The sequence below is a fragment of the Vespa velutina genome, chromosome 10 (genome assembly GCF_912470025.1).
Source record: "Vespa velutina chromosome 10, iVesVel2.1, whole genome shotgun sequence".
Lineage (NCBI taxonomy): Eukaryota > Metazoa > Arthropoda > Insecta > Hymenoptera > Vespidae > Vespa > Vespa velutina.
The window spans coordinates 2876947-2892957 of record NC_062197.1 but is presented as its reverse complement, the minus strand read 5'-3'; the positions used below and the strand labels follow the sequence as shown (position 1 = coordinate 2892957).

Here is a 16011-nt window from a genome sequence, read left to right as displayed (position 1 = left end):
TCAAATGTATTAAAATGAAGAATTTTAATGAATCGGTAGTGAACTTTAAAAAAAAAAAAAAAATGAAAGTTAGAAATTAAAAAATAAAACAAATATGTATAAAGCCATATTTATTCTTTATAATAATATTATTCAGCCCACATGGCCAAATATATTGCACTACATTTCGACTACGTTTGCAAACTGTGCTTTACCAAAAAACTTCTCAGATCCCAAAAAATTCTTCCTAATTGATTTCCTTAAATAATAATACACATTTACTGATATATAAAATTTTAGCAAGTATGAGCAGACTTAATGAAACATTAAAATTTTGAAAGCATAGCTTGCAAATGGACATATTGGTGACAAATTTTGTCTTTCCAATGATAATATGACAACCTTAATAGTATCAGTCTACAAAGTTATACTAAATCGTTGCTTACACAAAGATATTCAAATATAGACCTCGTAACAATATCAGCAACATTATCATGCATTCACTCAATTTAATGCACATAATATGTACAATATTCTATGGTTAAGTTTCTTATTTTCACTCAACATTCATACCACACAGGGTTCATTTATACATAATTCTTTAGCCCTATTTGGTATGCAGTTGTTAATTGCATTCACAGTTTTATTATGTATTAAAAGCCTAAAGGAAATTCAATGTTTCTTAATAATGAAGTGAATGACTACGTTTTGTATTGCATTACAGTTTACTTATTGTCTACTCAGACTGCAACCCTTTTTACTTGGAAAAGGATTCTGCACGCTCTCAAGTACATTTTTCATGAAAATTGTGCAGATTGCAATATGTGTACAATGATATCACGTGTCTATCCTTTCATATATCATTATGAATCATATTTCATAATAATATAATTGATAAACAAATGCATATATCATTAACACAACGCATGGTTAAGAATGTGTGCTTTTAAATATTGCATAGCACTTATTTATTCTTTTCATTAAGTAAAAATCTAATATTAGAAGCACTTTGTTGAATATTATCTCTATATTATTTCGTGCAAACTTGCATTTATCGTGTTACGATAGGCCTGCTAAAATACGATGCCAATGAAATTATAATGGTGCAAAATTTTATTACACAGAACCTAATAAATTGAGTCCATTTTAATGTCTCAATTGTGTAACACTGTTTAAAGTTCAAATCCACCCATGATTAAATTGTCTTTAAAACTTAATTCTTGCTAATTTTTTGCACTGGCTAATATTGGCCATACTACATCCAATGAATTCTTCAATATGGAATATTCTTAGATCTTCTGGTATTTCAGAGTGAATTTGTGATGTTATTGAATAACCGTTTACCCCACCAAGACTCTAGGTCAAAAGGTTTAAAATCTAAAACAATAAGTTATATTTATTAATGCACATTCATGCATTTAATTATATTAGTAACTGATTAATTATTAAATTTGAATATATTACCTTGAAGAATGTCATTTGGTTCTCCATCATTATAATATACTATAGAACTAGGACCTAAGAAAACAAAATATTTTTTGAATTCACATGTAATTTAGAATTTGACCTATTCCATCGAGTTTGACCTTTTTCATTGAATTAATGGTTTTGAATTTATTTTTATTAAATGAATGGATAGTAATGAATAAAACTAATAATTATTATGTTTGATGAATCATGTGTTTTTGCTTATATACTATAAAATTTGAAAAAAAAAAAAAAAAAAAAAAAAAAAAAAAAAAAAAAATTATATACTTTTATTTATCAATACTTACTGGAAGGCTCTGAGCAATCTGATCCGTCCAAGGATTCACTTCTTTGTCTTGTGTTAACTTGGTTCCATGCTAATAAAAGAAGTTATAAATATATCCTTTTAAAGTTGCATAGATATATATTAAGTCATCAAATATTTTTCTCTTCTCTGATTATTTTATCAGATTTTGTTTTTCTTCTTGATATTTGCATCTGTTAACTATTCTCCACTTATGTTAAAGTTGCTTGAAAATAATTTGAAATGTTCATATCTGTGAAGCAGGGTTCTTAAGTAGGTTAATGCTAGTTAAACTAATTTTCATCAGACAAATATATATATATATATATATATATATATATATATATATATATATTTATATATAAAAAGATCAATTCTTTAGAATATAAATCATTTCAATCTCGTGATATTAATTAATATCACTTTCCAATTATGTATTAACCCACTTTTAATCTCCCTGATATTAAATAATTCTCACTTACACTCATAAACAAACTTAATAAGTTCTTCGTGCTGTGGTGTTATAACTTCTTGCATCTGATGCCTCTGTGTGTTGAACTTTGACTTCCCATTGATGTGAAAGACTGGCTTTGGCACATGACTACAATAGTGAAGAATATATTGAATTTATTCAAATAGAAATTCAAAGAAGAAAAAAAGAAGTGTAAAAGAAATATAAAGATAAGGCTCAATCAATTGGCAATGTTTAAATTTTTTCAATGATAGATCTTTAACATTATTTAAGAAATAAAAGAAGACTGTTCGTAAACAAATAAATTATGAATTGCGTAATGTTGAGTATGGAGGAGGAGTAAAGTCGATCAGTAGGGTTAAAAGAGTTAGATTACGACTTACCGGGTGATTTCGTGTTCGTTTTCAGGAACTGTCTTTCTCGTTAGATCACGTAGAGTTTCTAATCTCTCGAGATTCTGACTAATTCCTGAAATAAATGTAAACTTAATTAATATAAACATTTTAATTATTATTTAAACTTAAAGTTCAAAGCTTATTAACCGATCGCTATTCATAATATAAATAAATACCTCTACGAGTCTTCGCTACAATTTTACTAGGCCCTTTAGATACGGTATACATGTTCCAATAGAAATAAGCACGGTAATGATCTCTTTTCACCGTTATAATAGAAGATCATTCCCTCTTACTCTACTGCAAAAAAAAATATCAGTATATGATCTGTAATACTTGTACGAATGAAGATTAGGGTGCCGATTTTAAATCGATCTCTCGAAGATCGATCCTTTCCGTCACGATTTTCGATATTTTTAATCGATTATGAAAACTAGAATCGATTTGAATATAGCTTTGCGAACATTGGTGTTGTGTGTGTGTGTTTATGCGTTTGTGTAGATAGAATTTTCTATTTAAATAAAAAAAAATTTCGTATTGAATAAACAAGTTAAAAAATGAAAATTAAGAATTTTTGAAAGCATTCATTTTTTTTTATGGATTGTGGTGTTGGCCTCCTTGTCGCGAAAAATTAATTACCCGATTGATATGTTGATCTTAAGGCATTTGTGACATTTATATATCCATTTTGAAAAATGTTGCAGTATCCGATGATCGTGAATACGCTCCTGTTCCGAATCACGTGCGTTTGTTTATTTTTACTAACTCTACTCGTTTGACGGACTATAGATAAATTAATTTTTATTAAATCATCGATAAATATGATTTTAAATAAATAAAGTTTGTAAAATTAATTTTCATAGTTTCAATTGGGATTGTTTGTACAGCAGTATTAAAATTTATTATTATCTTTTTTTTTTTTTTTTAAATAAAGGGATATTAAAAATTATGACGTAAAATATTTTCGACGATGAAATCGATCTCGGCAGGATCGATTGTTTCAATCGGTTTTTTTAATAAATCGATTCATTCAAAAAAAAAAAAAAAACAAATATCAACATCCCTAATGGAAGATGTGACAATCTATTATATCTATCTAAAACGAAAAAGTAAACCAGTGATATGAGATTAAATTTAAGAAAGCAATTTAATTTTAGTCATTAAATTTAGTCAATTATTACGTATTGTATCGTTACGATATCGCAATCATAATTATATATATCGTACGATATTGTTTTTTTTTTTCTTGTAATTGATTATTTGTAAATAATGAAAAAAAAAAAAAAAATACATAATATCTATTAAAAAATGAACGATTCTCAATTCAGATGGATATTAAATTATATGAAATTATCATATAATAAGCAATTAATAGAGAATCTCCTTTTTCGCACGTATGCGCAACTCAACCCACACACATGTAAAGAGCGTCTGTAGGTTTCATTATTTACAAATAACTATAGCAACGAGGAAACTGCCATTATTTACTTGTCCTTCGTATTTACAAATATTATTGTTACAATGACGTTTTGCCTTAGAATCTAAATACGGAGGGAATTAATAGGGTGGAAAATTCGGCTACACAAAAAGTTTTTCCCATTAAATTTTTAATGATCACAAATATACATTCATGTATCGTTAATATTACTTTTTTTTTTCTTTTTGTTTTTTTTTTCTTTTTACCATTATTTAAAGTTCGTAGATCCTATAAAAAACATATGTCAATATAATCGTAGAAAAATAACTTGGTTAATTAATAAAATATCTAGTATAAATAACATGTCTATACATTCATGTTATTCAATGTTACATATAGTTAACGGTAGTTATACAATCACATATGTTTGATATGAACTTATTCAAGTAATTTTGCTTTAATCAATTATATCATCAGACTGTTGTAAATATAAATTTAAACAATTTTTTAATTGTAAAATAAACATCTTTAAGTTAAAAAAACAAATTCTATTAGAGAGCGCCACGTGTAAATAGTTGAAAACACGTCAGCATCGTGTCTTGAACTGTATAAATAACGATATAATTTAAATACAGCTTGATAACGGATTATTTTTCTTTTTTTTTTTTTTTTGTAATCATAGAAAATTCTACAATAATCAGGATGTATATAAAAGATAAAGTATTTGTTAAAAATCCGTGGAAATTATCTTAACCCCACTTTGCATTTTGAAGGAAGAATTAAACTGTAAGTCAATTTTGTTAATAATATATTTTAAATTATGAAACATGAATGGGATGTTTGTACATTATGTTATTTATTTTTAAAAAATTATAATATTGTACGTTAATATTTACAAAGAATAAGTTATAATTAAGCAACAAATTATAAGGTTATATTAATGATAAATAAAAGAAAAATATAATACTAATTTTGTTATTAAAAAAAAAAAGAAAAAAAAAAGCAAAACAAAAAGATTAGTTATTCTGTGATACATTGATGATCTATTAAAAAATATTGTCGATTATTAAAGATATGCATAGTTTTATTTTTGGGAAAATATTTGATAAAGTATTAAATAAAATACAAACTTGTATTCAATTTACAGTGTAATGTAAAACATGATGTCCAATGGTATTCAAACTCCTACAAAGGAATCTGAAGATGGTTCTACATTAAACAATATAGGCTGCCTTTCATCACCATCATTAACATTAAACTCACCATTAATGAAGTTATCTTCATATTTTTTGGCTGTTAGGCCCTGGTCTCTCAGTGCTTCGTTAATGCCAACACTTCTTGGATCTGCACTTGCATATCGGTTAATAGGTGTAGCAAATTTTAGTTGGATATCATTAATTTTAACATTATATACAGTAATTTCTGTACATGGAGCTGGCAATGTGGTAAATACTTATTTTGATTATATAAAGGGTGTGGATAGTCGAAAAAGTGATGATAGAATATTAGTAGATCAGCTTCTGTCGAAAGATGAATTGGTTTCATTGGGAGCACTATTATATGCAGCTGGATGTATAGGTTTTGTTTTGTTAACTACAATATCTCCTGCAAAAATGGAACATCTTGCTTTAGTATATTTTGGAGGTTTATCCTCATCATTTCTTTATACAGGAGGAATAGGTTTAAAATATATTGCACTAGGTGATGTACTTATTTTAGTAATATTCGGTCCTATTTCAGTTTTATTTGCGTTCATGGCTCAAACTGGTTATGTTGAATTAGGTACTATATATTACGCAATACCGCTTGCGTTGAATACCGAAGCTATTTTACATAGTAATAATACACGTGATTTAGAAAGTGACAAACGAGCAGGAATTGTGACATTAGCAATATTAATAGGATATACAGCTTCACATGTTTTGTATTCATTTTTATTATTTACTCCGTATATTACTCTTGTAGTACTTGCACTAAGATATTCTGTATGGTTCCTATTGCCAATAATTACTTTACCAACTGCATTCAGAATAGAGAAACAATTTCGAAGTCCCCATATGATTCAAAATGTGCCTAAGCAAACAGCCCGGTTAAATATGTTTCTTGGAATTTTATATGTTCTTGCTTGCTTGCTTGTAAACCCTCTTCCTTATGTATAATACATTATTATGCATAAATGATATAGTAACATTTTCTGCGGAGTTTGAAATCTTAAATTAAAATGAACAAATATGTACATAAACTGACAACTTGTATATGCTACGTATTAATATTTTTCAGCCAGTGGTTTTTTCATTTTCTTTGATTTTATAATGATTTATCATTATATCATATTTAATATCACATTTAGAAAAAATGAGAATAGACATTAAACAATAAATTATTTTATTAAATCATAATATATATAACTTTTTGTAATATCAAAGAAGTTAATAGAAAAAAATTATTTAAGAAGGGAGTTGTTTGTACTAATATATTGTTATTTATTAGTTTTCATAAGTTCATAATTAATTTGGCGAAGATGTTATTTTTTAATCCTACATTGCACTAATTCTATATAATTTGTACAATAAATTGCACATAGAATATAAATTATCTAGATATAATTATCTAGATATAATTATCTAGATATCTATAATTATCTAGATATAACAAACAAATAAAATATTATGAGTTCGTTTAATCAATTATTTTTTTTTTGTATAAAAAATTTGATTAATTTTACAGAAAGTAAAAAGTAAAATTAATTCATAATTATTATATAATGCATTGTAGGATAAAAATGATTTATGTATATAGAATATTATCTAAACAATGTTATTCTAAAAATATAGTGAGATATTTCTTTATATGTATGAATGATGTGCTTCTTGCATATTGCTAAGACATTTCATTATGGAATGAACAATATAAATGTGCTGTATATAAAATCCAAATTTTATTATCTAATTAATCTCTATTTATATTCAAGTAATATGTGAATGTGAGTTGTCTCATTTAATACAATGAAATCATGGATAAGAAAAACATGCATATTACAAAATTTATAATATAAACAAAATATTGTAATGCTAAACTAAAAAGTATTTATATTCTGTAACACCCCTTATATAGTAATGATGAAAAAAAAAAAAAAGACAATAAATATACCTATTGAATTACTTATATCATAATAATAGTCTGATCTTTCATAATAAATAAGCATAAATTAATATTAATTTAGAGAAAGTAATTTGGTATATTTATATCTAAAAATCAATAAAAGGCTTTAATGGTGATTTGTTTTCATTCGCTATAATCTTTTTTGTTTAATCTATTAATTGTATTTCTAAGATTAGTCAAATTTTATACCAAACAATAAATCTGAAGTTGAATAATAAAATTGAAATAAAATCATAATATTTAATAGGGTTAAATTCTTTTCAATATTATCTACACCTTCTATTACGAGAAAACGAAAGCATAAGTATATAAACAGAGTTCCATTTAAAAAATTAAAGAACACTTTAAAATATAGAAAAATAACAACTATTCATAGAAAAAAGAAATATGAATATAAAATGAAAATATAATATTAACACAATATTTTATATGGATAAGTTGTATGATTAGAATAATTTTGTAAAAATATGGATTGATAACAAGTTTAAATATTATTATTTTTCAACATGATATCAAATTTATTCAAAAATTTGTATATGTTTAGAATCAATCAATCAATCAATCAAATCACAGGCATAAGTTTTACAGTGTATATATTTATGTATTTTACAATATAATTATATTATTTTGAGAATGAGAATGTAAACTAATAATATATTTTAATAACATGATATATAGCGCGCAAGTACAGTTTATTTTCTGCTACTTGAGAAGAAAGTCAATAATTTGATATATTATGAATATCTATTACTAATTCTATATATATTATGTAAATACAATGTGCGTAATTTTATAAATTTCATCTACATACTACACATGACTAGTTCTGAAAATCTACAAAGTTAATAATTCAGGCTTAATATACAACTATTTTCTTACAAACAAGGAAAGAGTTGTATCATTAACATCTTCCTGAACAATGCAAATGAGTAATTCTATGAAATATTTAACACAGTTTTAATACTCATTAATTATAGTTTGATAGAATTTCTATCAAATAAATAATTTATATTAGAAATATTTAAATATTTGTTTTCTCTACAATATGTTAGAAATATCTGCTAGTCATGCAACAAGATACAGATAAGATGAAAAATTAAAACATATCCCAAATTTTGTATAATTTCATATGACAATACAAACAGCAATATTAATTGTATTATATTGCATATAAATTATTTAATTACTAAAATTAAATAATGGTCATTAGAAATAATTCTACTTAAAATGATCATCAAGTATTACATTTAAACGTGTTTTGAATTTTGTTAGTCATTATGCAAATAGATAATTATATCAACTATAGCTGAATCACTACATATTTTCTAAATAAAGATATTCTTAATCTAGTTACATATTAAATTATTCTACAAACAATGTGTAAATACTAATTTATCATACTTATCCATTTTTTTTTAAATATTATATCGTTCCGTTTTATTTATACTACAATTAAGCCGATAAATCTGGAATGTTGCAAAATATAGGACACAAAATTGCAATTTCGGATATATGAAGTACAGACTAGAAAATTCAATATACTTAAATGCTAGGAAAATCAAAACAATAAAAATGTTTATTAGGATTTTTATCAAGCATAATTTTGTGAACCATTTATAAATTGGCTTATGATTTATATACTTTATTATAACTGTAATATTTTAATAAACTTTGGAAAGCATTTATAACATTAGAACTGTAACTATGTCTTCAATGTAAGAAAAAAGAAAAATATATAATTTCATGTTATTTGAATCTTTATATTAATCTATCAGAAATATTATCAAATGAGAGATACGATATAGTAAAAAGCGATAATAGCACTTGGTGGGAATACTTTCCAATTTTTGAGCATTGAGTTTAATCATTATATTCATATGTATTAAAGATACTATTTTAAAACGCAAAACATTCATGACTTCACACGCACGGCCACGAATATGTAATATTACGGTGCATTTAAATAGCTTAAAAACATAAGCTGCCAAGAAATATACAATGTATAGATATTCTCAATCAGAAAATACATTAGAAAGAATATGACACATGAAAAAAGAAAAAAAAAAGAAAAAGAAAAAACTTGGACGAATAGAGAGAACATTTCCATTACGCGCTATTAATAATAATCGCTACAGAAGGACAACATTATACCTCTACTTATGTACATATTGATACATCTTTGATAGCTTAAAAAAAAAAGTCACTTATAAAATTTGGAATATATTGAAACGTGTTGTCGAGCGAAGCTGTTACCTGCGATTGAAAAAGTTTTTTCAATTTTTTTATTATGCTATAAGATTCAATATATTAGACTATTGTTTATAATTTGTTAAATTTAACTACATCACATTGCCTTATTCGATTCCAAAGGTATTGGTTTCCTCCACCGCTAATAATAATTTTTCATATAAAATTTCCGGTGTAGGATATGGCGGAAGATCCAAACGATTGAAGCAAGTATGAGCTCTGCAAAAAAAAAAAAGAAGCGATATATTTTAACTATTAAATTAAATTTATCGTTATATAAAAGAAAATTTTGTTGATTCAAAAATTCATGATGAACCATAAAAATGGTCCTTAATTTTTTATATTAAGATAAATGGATTTATACTGAAATAAAACTACCTTGGTAAACTGTTTGGTCTTCCCCATTTTTCAATACAAAATTTTCTTGGTCCAGTAGATCCACGCAAGGCTGCAAATCCTTCATATGGAATGCTTGAAGTACCAGTTACGAATTGTAATAATCGAAGCCGTTGCTCATTCGAGAATCGGCTTATACTACTCCAGAACCATTCTACCACTGGATGTGCATCATGATATCCGCTTCTATATTCCGTGTGCATTCTCCAATCATTAAGATCAATCTCTGCTGCACCTGCTATTACCAATTCCAATTCACGTGCATCAAATACTGATACCAATCGAGGATCTACCACTTCGTAAAAGCCACGAACAAGTGATTCTATCTGTTCTGCGACACCACGTTCTAATCGCCAACGTACAACCCGTTCAAGATATTCCTTTTTATTTTTTTCTGTAACAGCAATATTTCGTCCACCTGGCTTTAACTCACGTTCTGTCACGCGACCCAAAAGTTCTTCCGTAACAGAAAAAGTTAATTCCAACGGTTCTATACTTATATCCCTTTCTTTAATCCACATTAAACTTTGATGGAACTCTTGGTCCAAACTTTCTAAATCGCTTAGGCTAGCTGGTATTCTTAAAAGTGCTTTGTAAAATGGCCTTGTAAAAAACGCATCCAATAAATATTGATGAACTAATGCCAAACCTAAAACTCTACCTGAAAATCTGAACCAATCGTGATAGTTATCAACAAATGCTGACATAGGAGATACTTGAACTGTATATGTATCGTTCGCAGAATATTCGAATAATCCATAATAAGGATTAAAAAGTTCACGTGACAGATGAAAGAAAAATTCACGGGATGGACCACCATAATCCAAACCTTCTTCATGATCAAAAATAACTACTAATTTGCCTTTTTGCAAATCTTTCTTAGTAGCAGCCATTATACGTGTAAAAGCATCTTCCAGTAAATGCTCTCTTCTAATATGTAACCTAAATGAAAAAAAGAAATTAATTAATTAATATAGATCATTTTTATAATTATTTTATCTTAATTTATTTTTTTAATGATTTTTATCATGAAAACATTCTTCTCTATCATCATTTTTATATTAATATTATTATAAACGATTTACTTAAGTTTTCCTGGTCCTTGACCATATCCTTTACTTTCTAATTTTCTATAAAATGTCCTAAGTTTAGCTTCAAAATCTCTTCTATACGGAGCTGGAGCTCTGGCTGAAGCTCTTGTTAAACCTGGTGATGCATGCGGACTACCAATTGGAGATCTACCTACATTTCCAGGTACATATGACATAATTTCTTGCTCGAACAAACTAAAAATAATACTCGTAACAATATAGAAAATACAAAATAATAAATGCAAATTCGAAATATTGTTTTTCAATACCTTAACAATAATGCTAAAGGTACATCATGTCCCAGTCTTTGTAAGGCTGTGGTACCTTCTACTCTAATAGTATTAACTTTCTCACGTAATGCTATATTTTGTCCTAATGCTGAATGTCTTTCTTTTAGAATATCTATTATATTTGGTTGTCTTAAAAAGGCCACGACTTTGTCATTGTAAGCTACAGGTATATCTGGTGTTGTTGTAATAGCAGACTGTTGTGGTCTAGGTGGTGGTGTAGGTGCTTCATCCAGTAACGTTCGTGGATGTGCAGCTTCAGTCGGCAATCTCGGATCGATAAACGATGTAGCCTTCCTTGCATGACAAATGAAAAATCTCTGAAATTAAATTATTTCTTTATTTAGATATTATGAATGTTATCTATGTTGTATCTGACAAATTTTTAGAAGAAGTCAGTTATTGTGTTCTTGGTGTAAAATTATATCATAAAATAATATTTAGTTATACATTAGTAATTGATCAAAATAAGAATGAAAATATATATATATATATATATATATATATATATACTTAACATACTTTGCCCGTTCGGTCGAGTTTGGATTCATACCCTCTTGGGAGCTCTTTTGTTGAATCAGCAAAGAAGTTAATTAAAGTAACCAAATCCCTGTTATGTTCATATCTTGGAAAAATTGTGGAATCTCTTCTAATTCTACTAATCATATGTTTTAAGCTTGGATTATGGTTGTATAATTCCATAGCTTCAACATTAGTGTGAAGGACATTGAAAAAATCAGGTCTTGTTAAAAATAGCACCGGTGGTATTGTTGTAATATCAAAAGTCTCTGAATCAGTTCTTTCAGTAGATCTGTCATTCTGTCTTTCATTATTTTCACTATGATTTCCATTCGTACTGGCATTACAGGGCTCACGATCAATATTATCAGGCCGAGAAATTGTACGTCTAACACTCTGATAGCGTCTATCTAGTTGTTGTCTTCGAAGATCACAACCCGTATTTCGAGTAGCTAATGTAGGTCTTTGCCATGTTGTAGTGTGATTAATATGATCTATATAGAATACTCTACCATGACTATCTATTCGTGCTTCCCATGCTTAAATAAGAATATATTAAGTTAGACAATTGTATATGTAATTAATATTATAATTCTTAGAAAATACGTGAAATATACTTCGATTAATATTATATTCTAATTTTCTTACAAGGTGGTAATGGTTCTTCTGAAGATAATGATATATTTGATGTTTGACACATAGGTAATGGTCGTAAAGGCTTTGGACGGTGCGTTGGTGTTGGAGGACACTCTGCTGAATTAGATAATCCTCCTGTTTCTGGCCTTGTCAATGATCTATGAGCTCTTGGTGAACTTAATAATGCTATACTTGTTGTTACTGCCGTCCTTGTCTAGAAAGAATCATTTTATAAAATTAGATTATAAAATGTATTATAATCAATATCTATAATCTTCAAAATATAAAAAGCATATAAGTGATTTTATTATAATGAATTAAATTGTGTAATATTACTTGCTAAAGAAAAATATTTAATGATCATTAGAAACAGTAATTGTATAAACATATGCATTAATAATTTTGTTGTTATGAAGAGAGACGATATTAACAGTTATATACTCAGTTATAATAACAAACAAATAAAATCTATAAAAAAATTTAAATTCCAAAAAGTGTATAAGAAATGTGTGTAATATAAAAAGTTTATATAAAATTAAGGTTTACCTTTAAATTAGATGCTTCATCAACATCTACAATCTCAAATCCAAAACAGTCTGAAGGGTGCAAAGGCGCAGGGTATTTTGAAAGATGCCTTTTTGGTAATTCTGGTAGCAATGCATTCCTTTTGTGCAAGAATTTGTTCACTGTTCTTGGAGGGAGGGGTGGGGGATTTGGATATAGCGTTTCATATAAAGACTCAGGAGGTGAAAGTCCGGCAGTGCTACGCCATAGCTGATAATATTCTACCCCTTCTTTAGTTATTACATCATTAGTTTCTGTTAATTTCTAAAATAGAACACACATGCTTCTAGTTTATCTATGTAAATAGCAAATCAAACTTTTTTTTTTTTCTTTTTTTTTTTCATAAAAAAACATACATTAGAATTTTATATATTTCATAGGTAGAATAAAAATTTCAACATTAAATATCATAATTGCAAAAAAAGGCAATAATAATAACAAACTTATAACATGCCATTTATATAAAATTTTTTATATGTAAAATTTAATATTTAAGAATATCATATTTGTATTTTCAATACAAAAATTTGTATTCTTTTTCAAGCATACCATTGCAGATCTGTTATGAGTTGAAATTGCTTGTTGAGACTCTGTATCAGAATTACTTCCATCACTACTATTTGAAGAACGAGGATCCAACTCTATACTCTGAGCTTCCTCTAATAAAGTTTCTTGTCTGGAAACCGATGGCTCTAAAAGTGCTATAGCATTTTCTTCTAATTCTGTTTGCTGAATTGCCGCAGCTTCATCTACATTTCTTAAAATTGACATTTTAAATAATTTCTTTCCCTTTATGATATTATTATGAGACAAATCTGTTAACATATTTTCAACTGTCATATCATGTTTAGACGTTTTTGCAGATAATGAATCAACTTTATTCAAATCATTTACATCGCACTTCTCTTTTTCTAAAGAGCTTTTATGATTAAAATCTTCCAATTGTAAAGTATCCTTGGTAATCATAAAATTGCTGCAATGTGGCAAATTTGTGAAACTATCTTGTAATTCTGGTGTTCCATTCATTCTATGTAAACATAAAACATCAGTATCATTTATATCATCAACCAATTCTTTATTATTAGTATCCGATATGTTTAATGGCTTCATAGCAGTGATTAAATTATAATGGGAATCAAGTGAGTCTATTTGTGTAGGTAATGGACTTGACAACCTTTTTGGCACAAATGAATTCTCTGTAGTAAAACCACTGGCACTATCTAATAAAGAATCATTATCACTATCATCAGGCAGTTTTAATAGCTTCATTAAATTCATAGTATTGCTGACATTTGCTGAGCCATTATCAAATGTTGAATGTATATCAGATAACTCTTGAGAAAATGGTATTGATTTATCCATATTCATATCATTACAATTATCTTTTGTTGTTTTGGAATGAGAACTAGTGGATATACTTTCATTATTAGCTTCAGATTGTTGTATTCTTGGATTCCAATTAACACATTTTTCTTGAATTAAGTTTCTATCATGAAATGTAGATTCAAGATCAATTTGTAATTTTTCATATTCATTATCTGTAGTAGCAAAAAAAATCTTTTTCCTAATTAAATTTTTATGCGATAGCAATGCAGGTATTTGATTTGAAGATTGTGCGAGTTCCTTGTATGAAGTATTATCATTGACTGTAATGTCTTTGGAAAGTTCGTTTTTATCATCATAGTTTTCTTTTGAAACTAATGCATATGATACATTTGTTTGTAGGGTTTCTTTCTTATTTGGAATTGGTGTTGTAAAAATATCATTATTTGTTATTTTATCTTGCAATGATGCAATCTCTGCTTGTTGCGAACCATTCTCTGGTAATATTTGATTATCAAATGATATAGAAGAGTTACCTGCAACTTCTATTATTTCAGTTCTATCATTTGATGTTAAAGTCTCCTTGTTGTTGTCTACATTTGATAAGGTATTGTGTGAATTTGTTTTTATAGTTGTCGCCAAGTCTTCCACAGGCCTTTCTCTTTCCTCATCTTGTGCACTTAGAGCATCAATATTTTTTATTTCAGATGGCATTCTTAAAACATTATTTTGACTAATTAAAATAATGTATTTTCATTTCATGGGCCCCTGTAACACAAAAGCAATAAAAAAATATAGTATTAAAAACGTATCATAATTATATGTTCATAGTTGTATTTTATTAATATTTATATGAATTTCAATTCCTTCAATTCATTAATACAACAAAAAAAAGAAATATTTTCATCATATATGTTCAATCAACGATATTATTTTCATAAGAAAGAATATAAATGAGTAAAAAAAAAAAAGGATAACTTTACGAAATATAACATTACTATCTATCTGCATGAATGAATGAACGTTTATTTTGAAGAATATATTATTATTATTGATTATCAAAAGTATTGAATATAAATATTTAAAAGATCACATGTAAATACTTTGACGAAAATTTATTAAATATTCTTCGGAATGTATTAAATATTATTATGAATAATTTGAATTTATATCAATGATAGAAAATATTTACAAATATAAAAGATAAATTGTTTACTTACACATGACACATCTTCCGCAAAAATTCGCAAAATGACATTTCAATTATTCATTTTAGATAGTTGTAATTACTTTCATCGACTCGTCTTATTAATTATACACGGATACGTTACACCGATGAACATTGTAGTTTGACAGAAAGATATAGCAGACTGAGCTTAGTATTTTTTATATTCTCTCTCTCTCTTTCTCTCTCTTTCTTTCTCCTCTCTCTCTCTCTCTCTCTCTCTGTCTCTCTCTCTCTCTTTCTCTTTCTCTCTTTTCCACACACACACAAAATATAGTGTGTAATACAAGTATAAATGTGTTCTTTAAACGATCATATCATATCATTAGTGTTTCTCGCATTTTATATGATTTTCTAATTCACGCGAAAAAAATATCAAATTGAAAAAGTATTTAAAGGAATAGAAAAGGAATAGCAAATATTATTTCAATCCTCCAATCGTATTTCTGTATAATCAAAAAACGAACGTCATTCGTAGTTTCAAGAAACGCGCTTTAAGTTTGAAATCATTAAAATAGGTTAAGTTT

At 27.0% G+C, this 16011-nt stretch overlaps 3 protein-coding genes across 4 annotated transcripts; 1 reads left to right on the top strand and 2 right to left on the bottom strand.

Moving 5' to 3' along the window:
- Window positions 1-93: 93 nt before the first annotated feature.
- On the bottom strand, window positions 94-2991 carry LOC124952642 (MAPK regulated corepressor interacting protein 2-like). Its single transcript, XM_047502807.1, has 6 exons — window positions 2794-2991; window positions 2606-2690; window positions 2233-2351; window positions 1755-1823; window positions 1444-1497; window positions 94-1356 (listed from the first exon to the last, which is right to left on the bottom strand). Exons 1-6 carry the CDS (start codon window positions 2843-2845, stop codon window positions 1286-1288), a joined length of 450 nt encoding a protein of 149 aa, XP_047358763.1. The 5' UTR covers window positions 2846-2991; the 3' UTR covers window positions 94-1285.
- Window positions 2992-4433: 1442 nt separating this feature from the next.
- Window positions 4434-6420, top strand: LOC124952299 (ubiA prenyltransferase domain-containing protein 1 homolog). The gene is made up of 2 exons (XM_047501926.1): window positions 4434-4820; window positions 5182-6420. Exon 2 carries the CDS (start codon window positions 5195-5197, stop codon window positions 6191-6193), a length of 999 nt encoding a protein of 332 aa, XP_047357882.1. The 5' UTR covers window positions 4434-4820; window positions 5182-5194; the 3' UTR covers window positions 6194-6420.
- A 2334-nt stretch (window positions 6421-8754) lies between these two features.
- LOC124952101 (E3 ubiquitin-protein ligase HECW2) lies at window positions 8755-15749 on the bottom strand. 2 transcript variants are annotated; one of them, XM_047501460.1, is made up of 10 exons: window positions 15480-15749; window positions 13486-15027; window positions 12919-13200; window positions 12385-12586; window positions 11740-12275; window positions 11200-11537; window positions 10925-11125; window positions 9822-10781; window positions 9550-9662; window positions 8755-9449 (listed from the first exon to the last, which is right to left on the bottom strand). In XM_047501460.1, the coding sequence occupies exons 2-9, from the start codon at window positions 14971-14973 to the stop codon at window positions 9551-9553; spliced, it is 4119 nt and encodes a 1372-aa protein (XP_047357416.1). In that variant the 5' UTR covers window positions 14974-15027; window positions 15480-15749; the 3' UTR covers window positions 8755-9449; window position 9550. The 2 variants fall into 2 exon arrangements, with proteins under 2 accessions (XP_047357416.1, XP_047357417.1); XM_047501461.1 differs by having other exon boundaries at window positions 8755-9662; window positions 13486-13963; window positions 14111-15027; window positions 15480-15745.
- Between the last annotated feature and the right edge of the window lie 262 nt (window positions 15750-16011).